Source organism: Gambusia affinis, linkage group LG13 (assembly GCF_019740435.1).
Source record: "Gambusia affinis linkage group LG13, SWU_Gaff_1.0, whole genome shotgun sequence".
Classification (NCBI taxonomy): domain Eukaryota; kingdom Metazoa; phylum Chordata; class Actinopteri; order Cyprinodontiformes; family Poeciliidae; genus Gambusia; species Gambusia affinis.
Genome location: NC_057880.1, coordinates 9,134,972 through 9,162,682, shown reverse-complemented (window position 1 = coordinate 9,162,682; position 27,711 = coordinate 9,134,972). Strand labels below are relative to the sequence as shown.

At 39.0% G+C, this 27,711-nt stretch overlaps 1 protein-coding gene across 7 annotated transcripts in view; it reads right to left on the bottom strand.

Annotated features, from left to right (window-relative positions):
• The window catches only part of grid1a (glutamate receptor, ionotropic, delta 1a), a 356,932-nt gene that overhangs the window by 248,405 nt on the left and 80,816 nt on the right, over positions 1 to 27,711 (bottom strand). For 5 of the 7 annotated variants that reach the window (XM_044135670.1, XM_044135669.1, XM_044135674.1 and 2 more), the window contains one exon: positions 23,532 to 23,687. In XM_044135670.1, coding sequence (XP_043991605.1) covers positions 23,532 to 23,687 — 156 coding nt within the window. Of the gene's footprint in view, positions 1 to 23,531; positions 23,688 to 25,542; positions 26,334 to 27,711 lie in introns of those variants that run through there. The other 2 variants (XM_044135673.1, XM_044135668.1) reach the window with 2 other exon arrangements.

Genomic DNA, 27,711 nt, shown 5'->3' with positions numbered 1-27,711 from the left:
CACCGCTGGGAATGCTGCATGAGCAGTTTCATGAGCTCCCACACCCAGCCAAGTTCCCCTTGGGAGTACTTATTATTATCCTTGCACATTCTCTTAAGAATCAATGTGTATGGCTATGTGAATAAAAGACTTGATAATAAATACAGGGGATACACATTTGAAAAATGTAAAAATAGGCTCAATCTGTGTCATTCATTGAATAATTATTTATACTGAACATAACCAAAGATTAGCTTGTCGGATAATATTTCAAAGCAGTTCTCAGAGGTTGTGCTTTTACTGTAAGTTTGCTGTTCTGCGTACAGTCGTAACACTGCTACACTCGAAATCGTACGACGCTTCAAGGATACTTAAGTAGAAGAGATACAGCAGAAGTGAAGCCAATTAGTGGTTAACTTTGTGCTGGGAAGAATTGGGACAATAATGGGTTTATTGGGCTGTGAGGGAAGAGAAGAAGTGAGAAGACTTAATTACTAAGACTAGGCTTGTGCGATTTCTCTGGATAAAGGCATGACCTCACAACTTGATATATTTAATGGACTATGTAACCGTCTAACCCCAGAGGAAACCGGCCTGAAATGCCCTTTCATCCAGTGTCCAACCTTGTAATTTGTCCCGTCTCACTGTGGAACCACGTCTTCATCCTACGAGCGCCCCACTCAAACATTTCAAAAGTGACCCACACATTCACACACTCCCTCCGTGTCTATAATGTAAACAAAGCAAAAAAAAATAAATGAACCTTTGTGGAAACAAGTTAGATTTTGTCACCACATGGATTCGCTGACATCTCAGTATGACTGAAGAATAAGAAAATAAGACTGAACGTTTCATGCGCTCTTCTTACTTCGACTTTTACACAGTGAGTCTGACGCTCACTGTGCCGCTTGTTTGATAGCTTTCCATCTGCTGCCGCGGGCTTTCCATTTAAAAGAGTCTGTAAATGTATGTTTCATCTCAAAGTAAATAACTTTGTTGTCACATAACAGACCGTTTGAAAAGACCACTGAGCTAAAAATAAAAGCAAAGATGCAGATTGCAGCGGTTTAGCGCCGCTCCTCCAACAAAACATAAATAAATAAATGAGTGGGTGGAAATATTTCAGTTTCATCAGAGAAAATTTTAAAAAGACAGAAATATTGAGCGAACTAGACCTTTCTGTGCCTCACCACACCCTTGAAGAAGTCCTGCGACGGCAAAGACGGGTGTCAGCGAGGGTCGCCTAATCACCTTATGACAAATCAACCTCCTTTCTACCTTGTTTTTCATTCAGATAGTGCAGATCTCCTCCTCTGTGTGATAAAAGCCCCAACCAAGATTGGTCTTTATACAGGCAGATTAAATGTGATCACCTTGCCAACATACCCTGAAAGATGGCCATGATCAACGGGCAAAAAAAGAATAATGATGATCATATGCAGGATAATAGCCCATACTGAATGGCTGCATGATCTATTCATAAATCACTCACTTAAACTCTTTTCCCATCCTAAAGGACGCAGTTTAATAAATCTGTTACCTTGTTTTAACTTTTTTTTTTTTTTTTACACTGTTCATTTTCTGTAATTGAATTTTTCTCTCCAACCTACACCTTCATGGTCAGGAAAATGTATTCAAACAGCAGCGCGCAGCAGCAAGGTTGAGACTTCATGAATATTGCAATAAGGTTAAAAACCCAGGGCAAATATTGGCTCAACTTTCCACAGCACAATACTGAGTGTGTATGAGCAGCTGTGTATCCTTTCCTGTAGCCTCTAAAAGTTTGCGGAGCACTGAAAGAAACATGAATTTACTTCGAGAGAAGGACCGAGTGCTGCTGAGACGTAAAGCACACTGAACACAGACCAGAATAATGCATTCATTTTGGGTCTTTTTGAGATATCCTTGAAGAGTTGATGTGATGACCAACAAAAAAACCTGAATGATTTTGGAAAGCCAAAATCCCTCATGTGTTTGTATGTATTGGATCTTTTTTCTAAGTCTTATATATTTTAGTATTTGTTCAACTTTCCCTTAGCACGTTATAGAGTAACGACACACTTTTTATATCCATCAGCTAATTCAACCCATAATACCTCTAGCTGGATATTTTACCACTATTTGGAACAACGGTGAACTTTATTTAGTTTGATTTCTTCCTCACAAGCCTGCTATGTTATGCTTTCAGCTATGCTCTTAAATGTTGTCCATATATTTAGAATATGCTTGTGGTTTGAGCAGTTCCAAAAGCTTAACATTACTTTGCTTTATTCACGTTAAAGTCAAATTTGATGTGTGTGTGGGAACATTGTGCTGCTGGGACAACCCGATATCTCCAAGTTTGTTGAAGCATTTGAAGGTTTGTCCTTCTTGTTTATTTCATCTATTTTCTTAAATGCAACAGTACAAACAACTACTATGAAACAAACCCTCAGCATGACACCGCCACCAACAATGTTCCTATGTGTGAAAGCCTCACATTGACACCTAAATACCTGCTGTCACGGAGGTCAAGTGGATAAATCTTCGATTTTATTATTTTCTTCAAAATGTATGTAGGTTCTCCACAACAACTGTTCGTCAAGCTTGAGAGTGTCTATTTTGGAGCATCGAGTTCCATCTACTGTCAATATGTCAGCCCAAATGGATATAAAACTCGGTTCACATTGTTGATATAACCACCATCAGTTTATGATAGTTTAACAATCAGTTTGTGGATTGTTTCAAATCACAAACCAGTTTTCTTCCTCCTGAGAGTGCCAATTTGACCACATAGTTGAAACTCGGAGGCATGCATGTACCAAACAAACTACTGTAGTCTTCATTCCAAGACTAGTTTTGGGATGAAGAAAGCAGACAAGCATTAAAGCTCATGGGATGCCTCCGTTGCCAATCTCATTAAAAAAACACAATGAGTGTGTGTAAAAGCTGGGTTTGTGCCAGAAAACTAACAACTTCTTTGTAGTTAAATATAAGAAGAAAAAAACAACAACAGGAAAACAGTCACAGCAGTAAAAAAGGTTTTATTCTTTTACCTGATATGACAGGTAAAACCAAAACGTTTCCCCAGAAAACACTCACACAATTTACCGTACTCATTTTGAATATTTTATAGAGTCAATAAAATTAATTTTCAGCTCCTCTAGTAGAGGTGGACTAAACAAAGACCTCCTTAGCGTTTGGACATCAAATTTGCAAAGTTGGCCCTGTTTGCTCTGATATAACGAGGCTCATCACTTCAAACTGCAGTTCACTGCAACGAGCCAGATCGGTTTTGATAGCATTTTTCAATTAATAAATGAAATCATCATTTAAAAACTTTGCACTAAGCCTGGATTTAGAATCGTATTGTCATGAATATTCATGCTTGTCTCGATTGTATGTGACTCTCTCCCAATTACTCTACATAAAGCATTATTTTGTGAATTTATTCATTGTGTAAAACTCCTTATTTTTAGAAACCCACATGGCATAACACCAGACGTTTATCCTCTCTACTAGTTGGAAGGGTTTTCTGATTTTTTATCCAAGCCAGTCATTATCAAAACTAACAGCATTCCGAAATAATACGTTTTAAATTAATTAGGAGCAGCTTTATTTCTGTGATGATCTAATTCTGTTGGAGCCATAGCGTTTCAGTAAGGCTGCTAACTGGTTTAAGCATTCCAAACTGTCAGGAAAATTAACCATAAAATGAATTTGTGTGAGAAAGAAGGGGGATGGTGACAGAAAAATACAGAAGCAGCACGATATTAGAATAGAAAAATAGAAAGACACAGACACACACGCAAAAAAAATAGGCCAAAAACAACAACTAAATCATGAAATTCATTCCATGATGAATTGGGCAACATACAAAACCTATAAAATTAAGATGAACACACGAGCCACATGGAAACTGTGGCAGCGGCTTGTTTTGTTCTTGGCAGAAGAGCGACGGAGAACTGCAAATTGAAGGTTGGAGCCTCAGCAGGTTGCTATGGCTAATTCTGTGCTCTGAATGTGAAAAGCATAGGAGCTGCCAGACAACTAATCCACTCTCCTGTTGATGAGGAGTAAAAGTCACTCTCTCCCTTTTTTGTGCCGAAAAGGTCAAACTTATCAAGTTATATCTTGTCCTTTGCAATAAAGCTTATAAGGTACTAATATTACTCAGTGATCTCCTTCAGTTCAGCAAAATCCAGTTCACTTACATGTGATTTCTTTGTTAGTAGAGCTTCAGTTACTTGATGCAAATTTAAGTAAGTGATATATGCAATCAACACCACACGTTTTTTCATCTGTTGGTGGCCACGTATCTCAAAATTCAGTGGTCGTATTTTAATTCATATGGTTCAAATGTAACTTCGGTTATATATGCTTAAGATCAGCAAATGCTGAAACTTTGGAAAATTAAGGTGCAACAGGCAACGTGATCAGACTCTAATGTGTAAGATAAAAAGAAACGACTTCAAGAGGACGGAAAAACAAACGTACTTTTCACACATCACATTATTGCTAGTAAGAAAACACATCATCTCCGTTTCCTCACATGGAAACTCTTAAATTAGAAGGAACCCCGATTTCACATCCATAATCCCCAGAAGATCCACTTCTACTAAAATTTATACATTTTAGGAAATTTATTTAATTATGAATTTGGGTAAGGGGAAAAAAATAGAAATATGAACAAGAACAATGCATCTTCTGGATGCCAGTTAAATAAATGTAATCATTCTGTCCTTCATCAATGTCCCCAAGAGCCAAAACCTGTTGGAAGACCTTAATCTAATTTGTGTCCATGTCTTTTTGTTTCAATTCACAACAAAAGGTTTTGGCAGGACATTAAAAGAAGAAGGAAACCGTTCCAATTTAAATGCAATTGTATTCTAGTCCAAAAGCATTTATCCAATTATAATTCATTGCAAGACTCTGATTCACACACACACAATTTAATCCACCTTCTTCTACAGCACTAGCCTGAAACTTTTTGCTGCTCTAGTGTTGCAAGAGACTCATTTCGCATAAAGAATACACAGAAATAACTTACTGCCAAAACTGTCAGTACAAATATGAGAAAATATATAAAAATACTGATGGTGACCATTACATGAGTTCTCCAAACCTCAATTACTAATACCAAAAGCAATTCTGTCAAAACTCTTAAAGCTATTTAGCAGTTTTAACAGTAACACCACATTATGATGTTTGTGTTAAAATCAATCCCAGACTGAAATTGAGCACAGCCCAGTGCCGGGTCAAAGAGCCTCAGGCAAAACTCTAACACCTTGGATGTGACATCCAACTTCTTTTCAAGCTCAGCATTGCCAAGACCAGGTGCAACCCAGTTCAGCTGCAGCCACAACAAAGTACTTTCAAATGATAGAAGAAAAAAAATGAGAAGTCACAAAATGGTGTGACATTAAGATGACGATGAGATAGGCTCAGCGGGATTAGGAAGGATAAAAAACAGCTGTGATTCACTAGGATGACTAAAACCTGAGTTGGCATCAATCAACAGCTCTGAAAATTTAGGACCGATCGGCATTAAGGGGTTGTCGAGAATTATTGATGACATGTTCCAAGAGTCATTCCTGTTTGACGGAGAAGCACTTAATCTGAGATTTACAGCATTTAAAGCAAAATCCTAAAAGCCACAAAGCCTCTTCCTCATTGGAGGGGATGATACTGAGCCTCTGTGGGGCAGAACATGTGCCTGCAAACACACAGCACCACAAAATTTACCCAACTTGTTAAAACACACAAAATAAAAACAATAACGGACAGCATCAGCTATTCTACACTAAAAATGTTGAAAAATGTTGTCCAGGAAAAATTAAGAAACCAAAACACAGCCCAATTCATTTTTCTTTTTCTTTTTTTTACACCATTTCCTTTAATGTTGTGATTTGCAACACAAGGTATAGAAAAAGAAAGAAGTTCAAAGTTTGAGTTCATATGTATGTATTTTTATAGCAATTTATCCCATGACCAGAAGCAGGCCAGGAAAAAATGTTGTGTAAGACGAGATTAAAGATCTAACAAATCGGTAAGGAATAAAAAGAAATTCTGTAACCCAATCTGCCAGTGATTCACCAAAGTGCCTAATAGTTGCTCGTGACAAAATCTTTCTAAAGAGGAAAAATTTTTCAAGGTTCATGAGAGACTTTTCTGCTCTGGTTTAGCCAGCATCATTACTGCGTAGTGCCCATGGAAACGACATGCCCCAGAATAGAGAACAGTGTATTAGACACAACTGGTCTGCTATAAGTGTCTGCAGTTATGGACTCAACAAAGTGTTTGCTCCTCAAACGTCAGTTCAAGCAAATGCTAAGGATGTGGTAATGTAAGGAAATGTTAAATATTTTACCCCATGTGTGTATTTTTTATTTATTTACTTATTTTAACTGCTGCTTACATCTTTGAACAATATATATATATACATACACCATACATTTGTGAAATTATTTATCTGCTATGAAAACAATGGGGATGGGGGTTATTATTTGTTAATGTTTTATACTTTCAATATTTGTTAGGTTTTTGGCTTCAACATACATTTGTGTTCATAGGATCAGTTTTTGCCTTTGTTTTTTTTTTTCAAGTTAGTATTGAGTAGAAAGTATTTAAATAAGTTTGTACTTTTAAGAAAGGGAAAAAAATGTTGCCGGCTACAACTTAGCTAACCCAAAACCTTAAAACCAACGCAGCCTTAGGACATATCAGGCTCTTGAAAACTAATGAGGAGCAAAACCAATAAGAGCGAGCCGCTGAATTGTTTTGAGATGGAAAGACGGCACATAAACCCACAGCGGAATTATTCCACTCGCATTCGTCTCAGAAGAGGCAATGAAAGCAAAGAAAATCCCACCAGCCGCAGACATTCAACAGTCGACTTTCACACGGATGCATTTCCCTGGCTCTGATGTGAGGAAGCCAGAGAAAATAAGTCAGTGGCCATTAGCACTCACTGTTTCTCTGTTGTCTGTTGTGGCAGGGATTTAAACAAAATTTTCCTAACCCTAATCACGATACAACCTCTGTTTTTCTACACTGCACGGAATCACGTTAGGCTTCTTTGAGCTTTTTGTGAAGAGATTGGCTAAGCTGTAGATACCCAGCTCAGTTCAGAGCAATTGTCTTTCTTTTTTTTTTTACAAACAGAAAATAAAACCCCTACAAGCAAGCACCAACATTCAAAAGCGACACTCCAAACATCCCCCGCCAGAGACTGGTTTCATCATGTAGGTGCTGAGTTATTGAGAGGGGGAAAATTATTGCTCCTGTGACAAATGCTTTAAATGCCACCCTTGTTCTCCTGCTCGCAACTTTATTTTCATGCCGGCAGCACTTCTGTCCTTATGTGTCCAATCTGTTTTTTCTCTTGTCAACAGGTGGACGGAGAAAAATTGTTTTTCTCGGAATAGGCAGGAGTTGCCATATCAACCAATGCACAGGATGTGGGCATTGGATTACACAGCCCAAGTGCAAACTATAGCACAATACAGGAATGAGACGGAAGCCTGACACATAGTCGTATCTCGACATCTTGTTATAGGTTTTGTGAGGAATTGTCAAACATCCCTATCCAGGGGTTGGAGGGGAAAGCAAGCTAGTGTGTTACTCATACACTTTCACACACAAACCCAAATTGAATGCCTGCCAACCAAATACCACAAGAGAAAGCGCACATGCTGCTTGTGCCGGAACAAACGTGAGCGTGGAGTTAAAGAGGGGCCTTTGTTGAGTTAACGGAGTGATCACGCAGCGAGTCAGCGAGGGGACAACTTTTCCATCAGGAGATGCTTCATTTTGTCAGACCCTTCTCCCAGTTTCATGGACTGCTGGGGTGTTGCTAAGAGGAAGCTAGCTCTGCCAGAAATGATGGCATTGCTTTGACAGGCATCCGCCTGCTGTCAAAGTGAAAAAAATAAAAAATAATAAAAACTATGGAAAAGATAAAGACATGATTTGAATTTGTGCCACATCCTCCATAACTCTTCATCTTCCTCTCACTCAGCGGCAATCCCTGTCTTATGATCTTTAACACATTTGTTTCGTGAAAGAAAAATGTTTAAGTTGTGTTTGTCAACTGGTTTGATGTATTCTTAAAAATGCTACTTAAACGTTTTATTGTTCTCGGGAACAAATACTTCTGACATGCTAAGGACAGCAAACCAAGACAGTGAAATTCACTTCCAGCAGGGTAATTTGTATGAGTGTGTGTAGGGTTCTTCCCAGCATAAAACTCCACCAGTCTCACACCAGACATGTTGTCATTCAAAAATCAGTAGGTGGATGTTGCACCTGGCAGCAGAAAAACATTTTTAATACTCTATTTCTTTTAATATGTCTGAAAACATATGGATATTCTAACATGTGCAACCAAAAAAAAATAAAGTGCTGGTCTGACAAAACACCAACTGAGTGGTGTTTGTTTCAACACCAAACACGTTTTTTCTTTTTTAATCCTCCATCTCACTTCTTGAAATACATCCTTGGTTTTATTGTACCTCTGTTTCTGAAAACAAAAGAAAACACAGATCTGCTTGGGGTAGTGATTATCTTCAAGGACTGGAAAGAGAATTGGAACATTCTGTACATACATAAAATTCATCAAAATGACTGGAAGATATTATATAATTCAACTATTTTGTGAGGGAGGCAGTGAAAACCCCTGAAATATTCAAATCCATTTGCTTCACATCTTAAAATTCTGTAATAGGTTGGAATTAGGGTTAAAAGCTCCATGTGACCTGAACACATTATTTTTTATTTATTAGCTAAGCAATTTGAACAACATCACTTAAGACTGAAATAGTTTGCTGTTTTTGATCTATTACACAAATAGATCAAAAACTTAAGCGCAGGTGTCAGTTAAGTATGAGGATTTGGGAATCACTTCTTTCAGAGGAAATTAAGACTGATCTGCTCTTAATTAGTTTGTTTCTCACCATGTGTATCCATGGCTCTGTTGGTTGCCAGCGTGTGTGTGTGTGTGTGTGTGTGTGTGGGTGCGCGTGTGTGTGTTTGTCTTGCTTCTTCAAACACACTTTATAACACCACATCAATCAGGATAAGGAACCCTTAAATTACCTCTTGGCGCACAGTTTCAATCAGTTATGTGGTTTCTGATGCACAGTTGCACATAATGCCAATAGCAAAACCTTTATAACCGTCTGCATAATTATGCTACTTATATTGCTAAAATAATGCTGTTCCTTATAGGTGCCACATCCATAAACACTAACCCTAACCTCCTCAGACTCTTGTGCTCTCTAAGTGGCTCTGTACCGCCTGACCTCCACTTCTACAGAAGGCTAAGCTGGAAGCATGACATCCTCATAATGGATGCATTGGGGTCAGACACTATTAAAACATTTAAAAAAGTACCGTCCAGACTCAAAATGCTGGATATCAATTTTGCTTGACATGTATACAACATTCACCCTTGTGCACTCAAAGTAAATACTGTAATCGTGTACACAGTACAGCGTTTTGTGTCTTCAATGTAGAGATTGACGTAATTTAAGTGACAGCAGAAAATGTAGCAACGTGTAAAACAAGACGGCAGTGACATAATGAGAGATCACGAAGATGATTTGTCACAGTCAGGATAAAGATATGAATCATTCTTTGCCTTGGGTTTGAAAAAGCTTTTTGTGATGCAAACACCACATTAACGCTGCTCTGCTCGCCACCTTTTTCAGTGAGTAATGCGATCTTTCCTAACCTATTAAATCATCCCAAAGATGGGTCGTTCTGGATGATTAAAACCTCTGCTTTCCACGCTGCAACTAGCTAAAATAATAAAACAAAATACAAACAACATTTCGGGTGTTACGTTAGAGACAAGAACCACGTTAAAAAGCTTTGTAAAGTCCTACATTAAAAAAAAAAAAAGAGCAGAGAGACAAAACATCTAGCTTGCAACATATTGCAGATGAATTAAAGGCAGCAGTAAATGTGTAGAGGTGAGGGAATCCATATTGAACTTGGCGAGTAAAGTTGTGCTAAAGACAATAAATGTTAAACCAAATACGTGTGAACCATTACAGTGTCTAAACTCCCTTAAAGTGTGCTGCTGTTTTCAGATTTTGGCTGCAGTGACACGGGACGTCTTTGTAAAATGAGGCCATCTTATTAAAGAACAATGAGATTATAAAAGGTTAAAACGTGGATCCATTAAAATCTCTCACTGGAGTTTACAAACTTGTTCCAGCAGTGACTAAAAACATAATTACAAGTTAGCTCTGGGTGTCTGGCTGCATCATATCCATTCAATACGAATACTCCTAAAGGGATTGTCTGCCAGAAACAGTAAACTGGACAGGGACAACTAAAATGTTAATTTTACAAGTAAATGACAATTCTACAGCATCTGGCATGTTTTATTAATCTTCGTCTTTTCCTGTGCTCTTTGTCATTGTGCCAATTAGTCAAAGAAGTTCATTTGCAGGCAACGGCATTTTAAAAATGGAAGCTTACTCTTTGCTGAATTGACTGTAGACAGAAGAAAAAGAATCATCCATGAAGGAGCATGAAAAAGAGCAAAGAAATAAATTGCCGTGTTAACACTGAATCTAATAAAGGTAAGAGAGCAATCATCCAAAAGGGAGTAATTATACTGTGCCAATTCGAGTAAAAGTCTTAGACGCGCATGTATTTGCATGCACATTTGACCCAGTTTTGACTGATGCCTGCATATTTGCACTGAACACTCGAGAGATCCCAGGAGAGGTTTAAGCTGGGTCTTGATTTCACTAAGAGAGAGCTTACACACTAGCTTAGCCTCGTCTTTGGACGGTATCCCTTCTCCCTGGGCATGATGGAAGGTCCATACCAATGTGAGAAAGACAGAGAGTATAAAAACAACCGGGGAGAGATTCTTGCGACAGATGGTCCGAAACTTGGCGTTTGGGTCTGTGGGCACTAATGCAAACAATGGCTCCCACATACAGTTGGCGCCGCTTTGTCAATGAGGCAAGCAAGCCGACTCTGCAGTTTTAAATGGCTTCGCTCATCTTGAGCTCTATGAGAATTTAACACCCCGTCCATTTTTTTTTTTATCAGCCTTTTGCCATTTCCATCAACCTCACTGTCAGAATCACCCTGCTTCCCCAAATCTAGTCTCACCAAGGCCCCCAATTTTAATCCCTCAACTCCTAAACCTCCCAACCTTACATCTCAGCGCCATCTCCTCTTCCTCCTCCATGTGTCTGAAAAAGAATGCATCATCGCATATAGCTGCACTGCATTTTTTAATTTTTTTTTTTTTTTTTTTGGCTGACTCCTGTTTAGCCTCTAATGGGATTTACTCCAGGCTGATTTTCTGCTCTTTGTCCTGCGTCCTGGAATGAAGTCTTCTTGCAGCCAATAGTGCAGGTGGTGGGTAGTAAATTATGCACACTTCCCCCTGAGCGAGTCAGAAGTGAGTGAAAGAGGGAGTTGCGAGCTCTCTGTTACCAAAGTGGCTTCAGTACCTCTCACCAGAACCGCAAAAACCAATTTTCAAACAAACCCACAAACTGCATCGATGAAAGCACCAGAGGCGCTCCCTTATTACACCATGCAAACACATGCCGTATTCATAGCGCAATGCACAAACAGGCAAATCCTCTTCCTGCATTTATACGCCCACTCCATCTCCCTCTGCTGCATCTGTGTCATATCAGCACACTTTGGGAAGCCCAACAACAGCAAAGCATAATGGCACGTACAAAGAGAAACGCTGCTTCCATCGTGTGGGACTGTGGAGCGTCACAATGGACAGAGGCTGTGGGCCTCATCGGCATCAATCTGATCTTGCAGAACAGATCACCGCCTCCACTTTCTTCCCTCTCTTTATGCCCAACTATCTGTCAGTTTCTCCTGTCCTAACAGGTAGAGTGGTATTGATGGCCAAACCCCAGCGGTGGTTGGGGCGGACTGGGGTCGCGGCGAAGCACTAACATCTGTCACAGCGTCCTCCGCAGCTCGTTATAAATCTGTCACACAAAAGACGGCGGCAACATGAATAAGACATGGGGCGGCGAGACCTTCACGAGGGGGGAAAACATGGGTCGCGTGTCGACATGTGTAACAAGAGGCGTGTTGAGTTATGAGTGGCATCTAAGCATGTTTGTCCTGAAAACATGATTTTGTTTTTTCTTTTTTGCTCTTCTTGGCTGTCACAAACTGAATGCTGTTGTTAAAGCGAAGAAATCAATGAAGATGCTTTCAAACGACAATTACAGGACATAGACAGGATGCATGTGGGCTGCTTGTTTTGAAGTCAACAACTGACAGTGTAAAATGAGCCCAATATCCTCATCCGATGCCAGATTTTGTAATCCTGAACTCGAGATGGATTGTGGGAGCACCGACGATCAAACATTCAGGAGGATTTTGATGCACTGGGCTCATTTAAAATGTCATATTGTTTTTATGTTTGGTTTTTTTTTTTTTTTTTAGGAGGCAGACAGTTATGATGCCTTATAGAGGCCATCAGTCATCCCCTCACACAATGACCCTCCTCCCTCAGAGGATCCTCAATCAAAGATGGCAGCATGAAAAACAAGAAATACTTTGAAGTCAGCCTTCAGCAGTCTGCTGGTGAGGCAACATGTAATGAATACATAAACTAACAAAGGCACAACATGACTGCCGGTGTCTCTAATTAGAGCAATGTAGTAATTCTGTTTGCATCAGAGAACAGGGAAACCAAATAACTGCAGCGCAGTGACCTCATGCTGTCTGCAGGGACTCTTTGAATCTTCTTGATGGGCTGGTGGTCTGCGTGAGCGTCAGTCCGATGGACGGATGGAACCAAGCTCATGTCAGATAAGTGTGAAACATTTGTTTTAGCATTTATTTATGATGAAATCTGCCCTCCTAAAAAAAGCATTCGAATGTGCAAATCTGGCAACCTTACCTAGTGCTTTAGGCAACTGATTAAAGTTGTTGTGACACATTAATTTGCAGTGTATATGCTGCTTCTATATTGAAATACCAACTTTTATTTTGAAAATGACATTCTTTTTTGTGTTTGTTTCCTGTGCTATATGCAATCCTCTACTGCAGATGTTTTCACTTGTAAGGAGGTTCTGCACTGGTAAACAGAGGGAGTTACTCATTAAGATTTAAGCTCAAGAAACTAGACGGCTGTCCAATCAGCGCCGCTGACCTCTGACCTCCACCAGAAGGCAAGGCAGGTTAAGTGTCCGATTACAGGACAAACTCTTACCTGTTGCCACTTTGCTTCTGTCTGTAACGTTGCCATCAATCCAGACAACACCGGAGGGGAGAAGAAAGAAATCAATCCCATCACTTGGCAGTCAGAGGAAGAAAAGTTATCTGGGTGAGCTCAAGTGCTCAGAGATCATAAAGCACACAGTGCCACGGCATTAGCAATTCACATAAATATTTAACATAATACAAGAATAGAGCATTTAGACACTTTGCAACAGTGGGAAATGAGCAGAAAACCAATAAGATGGTAAGTGTCAAGTAGGAATATAAACAAATTGACACCAGCGAATGTCTTCTGAAAATGATCACTGCTGTTTGCTTCAACTTCTCCATCCACAGCTGATACCATCTTGAGTTGGGAATCAAACTCCATCTCAAGCGCATTATTTTGAACCCCTTTTAACTCAAATGCCACTGGAATCTCTATTCACCTAAAAAAATAAAATACATTACTGAATAGTATTTCCTAACAAACTGTTAAATCACAGCACGCTGTGACATTTAGCATCTTGCACATAATTTATCGAGTGATACAAATCAGAAGTGGCATTTAAAGTAAATTACACATTTCCTGTAATTAACAAATTATCTAATCCTAAAGTTAATGTTTGGTTGAAATACTTCAGTCTTTTCCTCCCCTTCTTTTTTTCTTTTTTTAGACATTTATTTGAGCTCCCTTCAAGGAGAGTCGAAGGGAAGCAAAATGAGACATCTGTTGGAGATGATGAGACAAAGTGACACAGAGGTGTCTCTCCACTGCAGAGAAGTACTGACAGCGGATCCTGTACAGCTCCGAGCAGAAAAGCTGAAAACCTACAAAACAGATCCAGCCTTTAAGCCTTGACCTTTCTGTTTCACTTCTCTTCCTTATTCTGCTCTCTCTCTTTTTCTCTCTCTCTCTCTCTTTCTGTGTGCGTCAGCTGCTTAGACATGACTGACTCCAGCTAATCGGAGTAAAAAGCCTCAGGAATGAATATTTTTGTAGTTATTACACTGGCCAGCAGATCATAAAGGTTCCCCCCTGAGTCATCCTTGTCGCATGACGTGAATGTAACTAGTATAATGGCGCACTTGTGTGTCATCTGTGGAACTGCCCTGACAAGTGTTATGGGAGTAACACACAGCCTGTGCAACAAGAGTGTTTTCTTTACAATAACGCAGAAGGTTTGTAAAGAACAAAAAAATGTCAATATCAATAATAGACAGCGAGAAATGGGGAGAGAACCAATATATCACGGCAATAAATGCAGCACCTCATAACGTACTAAACAGAGCTCTCGCGCAAACATATTAAATAAAACAGTGCGCCATCCAGGCTTAAATCATATATTCTTTATTGCTGGGTAGCTCAATAAAGCGAAAACACAGTATTGTTGGCATATGCGACTCTAATCAGAGGATCAGATCTTTCACGATGACTCAATATCATGCTAAATTTAACAACCTGAGTAGGAGAAGCTTTGATACAAAGTTAGTGTTCACATCTTGCTAAATTCAAGATCATCTTTTCTAGAACAAATTACCCAAAAAAGGAAAAACGGTAACAAAAAAAGAAAAAAACTGCTCGTCTATAAAGACAAGCAGGAAGCCACAAGTTCCTCTAGAGATGTAGAAATATAACAATTAAAAAATAAATTGATAGCCATTAGCCAGACGGGAAGACAAAGTAACTATTCTGAGGGTAAAACTCACAAACTCAGAAGTAAGGAATAGTACTGTAATGTGGAAACGAAAATCAACTATAAATCCTTTTCTGGATCCTCACAACAAACATTTAAGTCAATACTTGGAAAAGAGTGAAAAACACCACAATTCATAAAGACAAAAATCAAAGGAAATCATATTGTGTTGGTTTAGGCACAAGGAAATCTTGCAATCAAATATCCCAGTCCATTCTTTAAATACAAAAACTAAACAAAGGTTTATTTCTTTAAGTATATTAGTTTAAAATGTCAACATCCACAATTTTATCAAGTCATCTACAGTGTACTTCTTTGCCACTTTTGCTGTCAACTTTGGGATCCTGTTGCCGTTAAGTAGATAAGGGTTGATGTTTTGAAACTACTTGGAAACATTTTCTCTTACTGGAAACAAGCTGATCAAGGCAAAAGGCTAAAAACAAACTACTGATCTCAGTTCAATTTGGGTCTGGACTCTAGTGGAGTCCTTTAAACCAAATACATATACTTTGATCCAAACCACTACATTACAGCTCTTGCTGCACGCTTAGAAAAACCTCTGTCCCTCTCTAAAGACTCAAGTCTTTGGCAGCCTCTTATTCCAGCAAGGCCTCCATATTTCTATTAAAAAAATAAAACTGCACATCATGATGCTGCCACTGCTGCATTTCGATGTTGTGCCGTGCTACTTTTCAGCCACCAACAGCAATTCCAACCTCATCTGATCAGAGCATCTTTTCTTCCAGATGTTTTGCTCCACATGGTGTGGGGCAAATGTAATTTGATAAATTACAAAAAAAGAAAAAAAAATTTGGGTAACATTTTATTTGAAGGGCTGGGCATAAAACTGACATTACACTGTCATAAACATGAAATAACAGTCATGAACATGAAGGAGTATTTATGAATGCTTACAACTCTTGTCATTAAGTGCCATTCAATAAATAATGACACTTAATGCAAAGCTGACTCTTTTAATTAGCTTTTAATGCAAGTTTTAACACAACTTTGCATAAAAAAGTAATTATTTACCAAATGATGCTAAATTGACACTTTTAATGCACTTCTAATACAACCTTTAATGCAAATTTGCACTAAAAGTGTCACTATTTACCGAATGACACTTCAAGGCAACAGTGTTAAACATTCATGAAGACTCCTTCAAGTTCGCTTATGACAAGAGTTATGAACACTTCAAATAAAGTATTACCAAAAGCCCAGATAAAATACTTTAAAAAATCTGCCATAATGTAACAAAATATGAAAGCATTAGAGAGGTATGAATTCTATTTCAAGGCTCTGAAAAAAAGTAAAACTTCATTTCTCGAGACATTCTGAAGCATAATATATAATATTTTAATAGATTTGTACAATGATACAGTCTGATTCTCCATCATTCTGTAGAAACACCCGCAGCGCTGAGAATGGATTAAATAAAAGCAACACTTCGGCTGCAACATCACTAGCAGATTAAGGTATCATGTAGCCTTTATGCAGTCTAACGAAGAGCTTATGACGTATTTAAACTATAGCTGGGTAATTAACAGGGCCTGGTAAATGACCTGATCATCCTCCCTGTGTGTAGAGCTAGCAGAAAGACATAAAAAGACAAACAAATCCATTAATGAGATTTACACAGCATTATTCTTTTCGCTGGGACGATAATGGTCAAAGGGCAGCATTATATCAGATACGGAGCTCAGCGAGTAATGAGTTGTCCTAAACAGAAGATCAGATGGAGGAGATTATATTATGCATCCCAAATCTTTCAAAGGAACCATTATTTCAGCATTTCTTTCCATTACAAATTGATTCAGAAGGAGAGTTGGAGAAAAAAAAAGAAAAAGAAAGAAAAAGGAGGACTGCACTCTGTGCACCTCAAAAGACTATTGGCTTTCAGGGATCTAAAGGGCAGAAAATTTTAATCCTCCTTGACATTACCTTGGCAGGGGTCAGAGGAAATTGTCCGTCACTGGTGGCGTGGCTTTGGAAGAGGACTCGGTGGGGCAAAGCTGCAGGTCCAGGAAGCCCTTAGCCGGAGCCGGGTGGGAATATTTTTCTACCTGTTTTACTGTTTTGATTCAGATGCAATGAAAACCTGCAGGAGCTTTAAAAAAAATAGATGGGGGCAAAAATAGATTTTTAAACCCTTGGCACAAAGGTTGGTTTTAGTAGATTGAAGGCCATTTGTGCAGATACTTAAAGCCCCTGTGTAACGTATGTCAAGCAGCTGGATTGGTTTCAACTTGTTCTCCCTCGCTGGTTCTATTTCTAGCTTCACTGGCTGATCATATAATGGCCTAAATGCAGCACTTTGGACATGGGTGAAAATTTACAGATATTTAAGGATCAGACAGGGGGTACCTATAAAATTTTTGCTTGAGCATGAAAAATTTTAACGTTAAATATGTAATGCTTATGTATTGGTAATAGATGTTTAGTGTTGGGGTAGAACATACTTTTAGCGCATGAGATGCATTTTTTTTGTAAAATTGAGAATGCCTGAATTTTTTCACTTTATTTTTCACAAATAAAGTGAAAAGTTGACAAGTTAGAAACAATTTCAAATAATCAGTGTGTGATTATTCAGTCAAAGTTTGATTTATGAATACGTTTCTGTTTTCACGTTTGCCTCAAACTAAGGTGAAAAAATATATATATACAAAACAAAAAAAAATAAACATTTTGGGGTTGCCAGATTTGACCAAAAGAATTGTAAATTTTGAACAGGTGCAGTTCCGATTCCTTTCAAAAATTTTAAAAATTAAAAATCTATGAAACAGTCCTTTAATTTAGCCCTATGCCAACTTCACTGTACAATATTTTGCTACTGTCTCCTGTCTGAGACACTATCATGGTTATGTTTGTGGCAAAGCTTCTTCAGGATTCTTATGTGAATAAGAGTTGTAATCTAATCCGTACATGATCTCTGTTAACACATTAAGTCAACTGCCTGCCTGCTTTATTACTTACATTCAGCAGATATGTGCAATATTTGACTTGATATATATTGGGCAAACACAGCAACTAGATAGAGAAATAAACACCAGGTTTTATTATTGCAAAATCTTGTGCCATGAAATCTTATTACATCCCTCATCTTGGTTCATATTTGTCCGTTGTTTTCTGTAAATGTTCAAGCTAACAAGGCAAAATGGAAATCTAACCAATGCAGCAAACTTTTCTCCAATTAGTGTTCAAGTCAGATTCATCATGCAGTAATGTGGCAACAGAAACAGGAATCCTCTTATCGCTGCTCAAAGCACAACTATATTTCATTTAGTTAAAAAGGAAATGTGTGATTTTATGACAAGCGATTGGGGCTTAAAAATCTGACTTGCCAATATAGACGCACCACTTGGTAACTACGGTAACTAGAAATCTTTTTCTGAAAATGAACAAGTGTTGAAGTTAAACTGAAAACGCAGATGAAAACAAACACCAAAAAACACAATTGGAGTCCTGAACTGTTCAAAAGGTCAACAATCTGAGGGAAAAAAAAATAAAAAATATATATATATATATATAGTACTAAACCCTCAAAGAAAAACACTTTTTTTCCTTCATTTCAATCTTTCTAGTTTATATTTTACAATATATTGTTTGCAATATTACAGCAGATTACATTATCTCAATTTCATGTCACATTTTAGGGACATTCTAAAAAGCCACATTATCACACTTTGACTCTGCTCTCACAGATGATTATATCATTACATAGAATCTAAAGGCTAAATGTTCTGCCCATTTTATCATTTCCACCGCCGCTTTAAATTCATTGTTTTCCTTTTTCCCCTCCCTCATGACAGCAGCCGATGAAAACATGCAGAGCTCATGACAGCATCAATACTCATAAGAGCCAAACTCCTCAGAGTTGCTGCTGGTGACGTTAACATTTACACTTCTTTCCCCTGCATCTGGGAAAGAATACTCCATAAACAGGACCCTGTATGCGTAAATATGTGTGGTCAGACGGTATATTTAGCCAGCCTTGAGCTGTCATCTCCAAAAGATAAGAACGTGGGCGGACTGAATAGGTTAGTGTTTTTCCCGTGCATGGTGCCTGTGTGACACGCTCATTAATACATGTTCCACTATCACAAGGACAAAGGAAGCCCAGTAAGGGCAAGGATGACACTGCAATGACTCTGAGCAGATTTTCCTCACCACCTCACTAATGTTCTTTTTTTTTTTTTGCTACCCCTCCCTCTCATTCACTAATGCTCATGATCTTTTTATAGATTTGGGTTTTTCTTGCAGTCGTATTTATGGCAGGGTGGAATGGAGAGCAGAAGGATGCATTCAGGTTAAGAATGGTGACAGGAAAATACAAAGATTAAAAGATAAATACATTTTAAAAAGTGGTGGATCTTGATTTTGTATGTACATCATAAAGCTCTTGTCATATTTGTACTATAGCTTACAGTTTCCATACCTTGCTGTCATGGTGACCAATATGCCATTATACTGCTGGCCTTGCTTCATTAAATGTTACCATGTGCAAGCAGCAAAAAAAATCCAATATGTTATCTCATCTACCGAGTGGACAGGGTTTACTTATAGGATGGAAATTTTTTTTTTTTACTCCCACTGCTTTTTTTTTTTTTTTTTACAGAAACTCAATGAAAACATCCAAATGGTGACCGCCAGACTTAAACTGTTACCCTGATATTTAATTAAAACATATTTATAAGCTCCAAAGTCTGTTCTTGACATGATCATTCACGGTTTATCTCTATGTCTGGATTATGTAACCCACTCAACCAAGACAGAACTCGACCATATCTATTCAGTGGAAGATGCGCCTGAGGAAGATGGAAAAGAGACGCCATGTAAAACCCAACTTTGTCACTCTTCACTGATTGCCTTGATATTTCTGAATCCAGTTAAGAAATTTAATCTCCACTTTTTTGTGATTCTGTCCAGACCGACATCGGCAACCAATTTTAATATATTTGTTTGTAATCTGGGGACATCTGGTTAAGACGTGCTAGACTTATTTTAAGAACAGAAAAGACGGATCTTTGAAGCCACAATTGAAAATTGTGTTGCCTGCATCTTCTAATACTTTACTGAAAAAAAAAAAACTTTAAAAAACACTTTTATTTCTTTTGACAGGTAATTAGTGAGGACTTCATTTGATCAGTTTTCTTGTTTTATGCTGTGTTTTATGTCGAGTCATTTGGTTTTACAGACACAATTTGTCTCATTTTGTTTCTTTTTGTGATTTTAGCTTCTGTGAAGCAGTTTAGGTGTTTATAGTTTTGAAAAGTAATTTTTATTTCTTAATTTTTTTCACAATTTTTAAAGATGCCGCGCCTCAGAAAAGCACCTTGGAACTTTGTCATATTTTTCTAAAATTACATGCATCAACTCTGGTGTTTTATGTGATAGACCTACATAAAGTAGTGCATAATTGTGAAGTGGAAGGAACGTAGCACTTTCAATATCCACCTTGTTTTGCTATTACAGCTCTATAAAATAAAAATTTTTACCCATTCAACTTCGAAAATGTGTTCAAGCTCAATCACATCGGGTTCAGAGTCTGTGAAAAGACTAAAAGTTGTCAGATCAAAACGTCAAGGTTTCTACAATAACTGTGGCATACTTAAAAAACAAAAGTCACTCTATGCTTTATGCCATTGCTGTCAGTGATGAGCCCAACACCGAACTGCGTCAGCCTTTTTTAAATTACTACATTTTCAATTCTACGAGAATAGCTGACATTTTCAAAAAGGGTAAATGGTGGATTATCTACTGCTGATGAATGATACTAATGGTATGTTGACAAAAACACAATGAAAAAGGAAACGGAATTGAAAACCGTAGCCATGAAGCGAAACTATTTTGCAGCCATGAAACGTGGATTTTGTAAATCATTCCTAACTCATCACTTTTACTTCTTACTTCCTGTCCTTAATCCAATTTCCTCACTTTCATTTCACATTCTGCATCTTCTACTTCTGCATTTCTCATCCTCATTCCCCTCCACTCTCCAAACCCTCCATCCCTGGCGTGCTCATGTCCATCCTCTCCTTCTTCCTTCCTCCTTCATTCTGTAGCAAGATCCTGACTGCTGCTCACAGTGGGATGGCAGCGAACAAAAGAGCATAGCAAAAAGGTTAACTTATCCCCGTTGTCACTCAACACTCTCCAGCCCGTCTTGCCTCTGGTGCAAGAATTTGAGGCCACCCATCGATCCTCACATCATCGACTGCACATTATTCCCCACGCTCTCTGGAAACCGAAGCAGACTCTCACGCACACACAAGCAGACCCACACTTCTTACACACACAACCCCCCGCCCCCGTCCCCCAAAACACTTGCTTCTGTGAATATGTGATTTTCAGGGGCAGAGCTGTAAACAATAATTAAGCATGTTAAATGATATCCAATCAAGGCTGACAAAAGGATGTTCCATCACTGGGTGGAAATGCAGTCGCTTAAAAAAAAATAAATAAAAAGCAACGGCAATGATAAAAAGTGTTATCAAGAACTCCTGGAGATTTTGAACCCTAAAAATGTCAAAAGAAACTCTTGTTAGGATAATTAGCATGAGCTATATGTGTTCTTCAGCATGTGCAAACTGCCAAGTTAATTAATTTAAAGAACTAATGGCAAATAATTTACTGCCCACTAAGTTTAATTGCCAAGTATCCGCTAGTTAGATAAGTCAAGCAATGCATGTTTATGGTCGGTTTATTTCGGCGGTATGTTTGAATCTCTTCTCGAGACTCTGGCAAAAAATATTTTAGGGCTAGAAAATCCTAAAATACAAAACATAAACATATCACAGTTTGTCTTGTTTTTGTCTGTCAAGTGAGTTATCTTAGCTTGTCTTTGCTAGCACAGTCAGTAGCTGGACCATTAATGGGATTGTGGGTGTAGTTGTTGAGCACAATGTATTTTAGACAACACAAATCAGAATTTTGCCCGTCTTGTTTGATTCATGTTCTCTTTTGAACTCAACCCATCTGTTGATTTCTGCAGGCTTTATTAGTAAAATGAATCAATAAGCTCCCTCTACAAATGAACTTTCCACAAATTTACTTCTAGTAATTAGCTGCAGCAGCAACTTACTTTTTTTCCCCTCACGGTCTTAGTGTGAGAATATTGATGCGAGAGCTGCCGACAGATTTACATTCGATGATGTGGAATACGACTTTTGACAACTTCATTGCTGTACTATGTCCTCGTGACTAAAACAGGGACTGATTATGTGTAGAAAAGCAAGTCTCTCATTCTATGGCACATAAATTTAAGTTATTCTTGTTACTGCTCATTACACCAGAGCAGTAATGATTTGCCACTGTGGTAAATTTCAGGCAGACTAGTGGACTATAAAGGTTTTAAATCACCAGATTAGATGCCAATTCATTAGATCTCCAAGCTACTGATCTCAGACAATATTCCTACCAACTCCCTCATCCTTACTGGACAAATCGGCACATAAATTCTCACATCATGTCGTCACATATGAGCTGGAGGATTCCCTTTCGCCGCCGTTTTCCTTTAACAACCATGTGCTGCATAGAGCTTAGACTTAATTACAATGTTTTCACTCTTTGGTGTCCTTTGCTCATGCTTACTGTTTTTTGGGGGGGGTTTTAAATTGACAAATTTTTAAATAAATATTTCTCAAATCAAGACCTGGAAACAGATGCAACAAATGATGTACGCTGTTAAATCAAATCAAGTTAACGTCTACTACGCTCTCCAAAGAGCATGTGAATAAGAGCACCAGATATCACTGATGGGGTTTAACGCCAGAGCTAAATGACAGTGCGATAATTATAGCAGAAGCCGAGACATATTACCAATTTTTGCGCCTGTCAGGAGTACTGTGAATAGCAATGAGTCATCAAGGCCTTTGTGCAACAGGGGACAAAAGTACAGACTCCGTGAGGAAGAGTAAGGGACATAAACAGCTTTTGAAGGTCCCCGGGAACCTATTAAAGTCTTAAAGATTCATTTTAGTGGAAGATTTTTTAATTACTTTTTTTGAAGTCAACAGGACCATTGTTTAATGTTTGAGAAGGATGACCTTGGCAGAACCGGATGAAATAACTGATATGGTTTTTTTCTGTGTGTGCATGTGTGTGGGTGTACACCATCAAACAGTATGTGTAAGCCAAATGAGACAGATAAAATATCTCCAGTAAAAAAGAAAAGAAAAGAAACATAATTGTGGAAGTGAACAAGTCAGTAACACTCATTATTTAAAGAAGCACAGCAAGCCAGGAATACTTTCCTCTTATTTTCAGGGGCATAGTGCTGAAGCAACATTTGATCATCTTCAAATGTCTTTTTTTAGTTCCTCATCTTATCTTCATGCTGCTGTGCTCTAACTCAATGGTTCCACCTAGCTTTTCAACCACAGAAGACACCTTGCTTTGGCAACACTGTATGCAAATATTCCCCTAATACTTCCAGACCCTTGGGTCAACATCTTCCAGCTCCCCGCCGCCCCCTTAATTTGCATTCTGATGCATAATAAAATAAAATTTGACACTTTTAGCAAGAAGACAAAACAGTCTTGATGCAGGATTTCCACAAGGCTTATTTAGACAAACAGAGATCTCTTAAGATGCCACCAGGCCATCAGAAAAGTCACCAAGACCAATTAGGAACATTGCTGCTGAGGAATTGGGATGGTGTCTTACCTTCCTGCACAGCCTGGAATGGGTTGTTAGGCTCGATAAGTTTCACAGAATGGGTGATTTTCTCACTCTGCAGGATGTCATCATTTAAACTCAGGTCTGAGATGGCGAGTTGGAAAATCTCATCGTCTTTGACAGCATTTTCCTCGAATATGGCACCTGTTGGCAGGAAACGAGGAGTCACGTAAGAAATGTACTAAGGAGGAACGACATGTTGGAGCTCGGACAGTGCGAGAAGTAGACCTGCACTTCTCACACATAGCTTTATGACCACTGAGAATGAATGAACACCGATCGTCTCTTCAGCATTGCGCCTATTAGTGAGCAACAGGTCAGGCACCAAGTAAACAATGCTTCCTGGAAGTTGATGACTTTAAACCAAGAAAAATGGGAAAATAACCTGCTTACAACATCGTGATCAACTCTTGTAGGGTATTCCATCTGCTAGGTGAGGTATAATAAACGAACAGTGGTGAACAGGCAACAGAGTCTGGGCTAAGGCTCATTGAGGCACTTGGTGTCTGAACAAATGAACGAACGTAGATCAAACGGCTGCAGAAGTTCACACTGCTTCTGATACAAAGGTTTCAGAAAACAGAGTGCATCACTGTTGTTGCATATGACAGGTTAGGGTGTCTCAACTAGAACGTGCTGCTGCTCATCTGGGCACCAGACACTTTAATGGTCTAGCCTAAAGACATCCATGTCAGGGCTGCAGAATGTAATCCCAGATCATTCAAAGACCTGTTGATACCATTCAGAGTGATACGACTATATTTAATCTCCAGCATCATCTAGTTTGATCTTAGTCTGCTACGGGTGAAGATTGCAACATTTGATATGCTGAGTCTATTATCTACAGCAGCAAATATTCATCAAATCTAATGCACACGACCTACTGAGCATTATAGGTTTGCATGCAGGAGACACACTTCTTCTAAACTGCCTCTGCTCCTCCTCTGTTAATCAAAATGGCATCGGCCGGCGATTGAAAGAGTGCACACACATATCGCTGTGAGGGGGAATTCAGGAAATATAATTGGGGTACCCTATAACGCTATGCGAAGCATCAGCCAACATCATCTGGATGGTGTTACCGCTGCTGTTTTAAGCCAGTGACTGAGCACCTGCTGCTTGCCAGACTGTTGCAGTAAACTGAGCAGCAGCAGCAGCGACAGAACGGAAATCTGAACACAGTGACGTTGACATTTTTATCAGGGATTACAAGGCCGGTCGCCGTGATCTGATCAGGACAAGGTGGGGAGGGGGTGGGATGCAAATATTTAATGCAAATTATTTGTTTGGATTAAAAAAAAATAAAGCCTAATGCCATGTTTGAAGAGAATCTGTTTGAACATCCTCTGATAAAGGATGCCTCCATCTCTGCATACCCCTGGTTTGAAGTTGGAGTACAAAGAGGCTCTATGCCCTTTTGCATCTCTAAAACTCCGCTGACGTCCCCCACCTCTCTCCCTCCCTCTCGTTTTCTCTCTCCTTCTCTCTTATTTGACATTGCAGTCACGTTTGGGTGAAAGTTGAAGCTTGTCGGCTGCAAAAGATGTGGCTGAAAAAAAAAGAAAAAAAATCAGAAGAGGAAGAAACCCCTGAGTATGTTGGCTTATGGACGTCAAGCTCTTCAAAGCTTTAATTAAAATGCCCCTCACTGTAATCCGTGTTTTGAATTCAGACGCAGCGCAATTTATGGGGCCGAATGTGCTTATTATAGCTTTTGATCTGTAGCCAGGGTGAATGCAGAGATGATACCTGCAGAAAAACAAGAGATCACTCATTACCTTATAGTGGGCAGAAAGAATATAGCCATGACTAAATGTTTGGCTTTTAGAGGGGGGGAGGGAAACAAAACTTTTTTACCTGGTTCGATAGTGTTAAAGACAGGAAGCAATCTAGTTAGACTGTTTACAACGCCGTCTGACTACGATATCATGTGCTGGCTGAGCTTTTTTATTCTCTTTACAACTGCCTCTAAGAGCATCACGTTTCCTCGGACGCTTACCGATATGAATGATTGAGTCCGCATTGGCTGGATTGCAGTGCAATATCCAAAAGGAAAAGCAGATCAGCAGCAACTCCATCTCGGTATTTCAGCGAGGCGTCTCATCCAAGCTTTTCACTCGACTGTCCTGCACTGTCCAAAACGGAGCGACCCCCCCGGAGAAGAAAAATGCAATTCGCAGATACAAAAAAAAAAAAAAAAAAAAAAACCACTGCGGTCCTTTTCCTTTCAGAACAGGACAGGTGTTAAATCTAAAGAAGAAAAAAAAAGAAGAAGAAAAAGAAAGAAAAAAACTGTTTTCCTTCTAAGTTTTTTTTTTTCCTCTTTTCTCTCTAAGCCAACACGATCAGGTCAACCGCATGAAGGTGGGCATGAAGGACGAGGAGGAACCGATAGGGACCCGACATAGGACTGAGGAGACAGGTACAGCCCGGCGAGGGAGAGACCCTGCGCACCTCTCTCTCACTCCCGGCACTCCGGCGTCTAAAGCATGGCAAGCAGCTGAAAAAAAGAAAGAGAAAAAACACGGAGGAGGGACACCCCTCTAACTACACACGAATAGAGGTTCACATACACACACCAAGGAGAGAGGGGAGATAGAGAAGAAGAAAAAAAAAAAACACGCTCTTCAATTCTGTCTCAATCACGTGATTGCGGAGACTTCACGACTCTGCCGCCGTCCTGACGAGCCGGGGAGAAATGATTTGGACTCGCCGGAGAAAGACGCGCAGAGCTGATAATAATAATAATAATTAAAAAAAAAGAGCCGGAGGTTGTGACAGGCAGAAGGCGAATAAAAAATAAAAAATAAAAAAAATAAAAAAAAAAAACAGACGAGAATTTCTCACTGGAGAGACAAAACCCGACACAGATGTTGCAAAAGAGGTGAAAAGTGGAAGAAACAGTTCACTTTTGAGAGAGAAGTGCGCGCTTTTTCTTTTTCTCGGCTGAGACTTGAGGGATCGAAGCGGAACGGCGGAGCGCAGCCGGTGTGTCATGGAGAAAGGGGGGGAAAGAAGAAACGGATTTTCATGCCGTGATCTGTCCTCGGCGGTAGCTCACGGATGAGAAGTCAAAACGACGGAGTGTACCGGGGAGCAGGCGGCCGGAGTTACCGGAGTAGGCTATCATTAAGCAAAGGGGAACAGAACTATGTCCGCAAAATGGATTCCTTAAAATTCACGCCACACTTTGTCTTTAATTGTGGGATCGCTTTGTTTTGTGCATTACTTTTGTTTGTAAATCCGCATCCGGGCACCACTTATCCCCAAATGCACTTCTGCGTCTACAAACCGGCTAAGAAGAGAGAGAAGTCGGACTTTCTCGATGGGCATAATCTTACAATTAAAGGATATTTCTCGTGGATGTCATAAAAAACGGAAATATCTCTTAATTGTTTGGTTACGTCGGTCGTGGGCACAGAGCAGAAACTTTCAGCACCACCAGCGAGCTGGACAGCGCCTTCAATTCTCAACAGCGACAAAAAAAAAAAAAAAAAAGAGCCAACAGATGCAGCTATGGAAGTCCAACTGTGCCACTAAGCAATACAGGAATAATTATTTTTACATGTCAATTATGCAATAAAATTGACAAATACGCTTGATAAATACATATATATACATGCATCTGTATTTTTTTAATGTTTTAATAATTTGATATATTATTAAAAATGACATTTTTAATAAGATTTTCTTCAGTATTTTTTTTTCGTTTAATAAAGGTTATTGTGCTCTGGAGTATATGATGGACAATGCTTCCCTGTTCTCAGGCAACATTAGAAATATTGGCAGGAAATGGGTTGATCAATGTCTCCCATATGGGACTGATCATTATCTAATAGCCCTGTGTTAACGGTCTGTATGGGTTTGATCCAAAAAAACAGCTCTGAAAATAAAGTGGGACTCATATCAAAGTGCTTAACATGTTACACAAAATGAACCAATTTTTCCAATATCCATTTTAGGCACAATAGATTGTGTTACATTTTACTACCAACATGTGTTGCATGTTTGTCAACCTAAATGATCCTATACAGGAAGCCCGTTGTGAAGGTCACATCCTTTGTTAGCATCCTTTGTTAGCATCTTGGTTACCAGCTCAGGCCTTGTATCTAAGTGCGCTAACTGGATACTAAGTAGTCCTACTTGCATGTGTTGTCTGGCGTCTAGT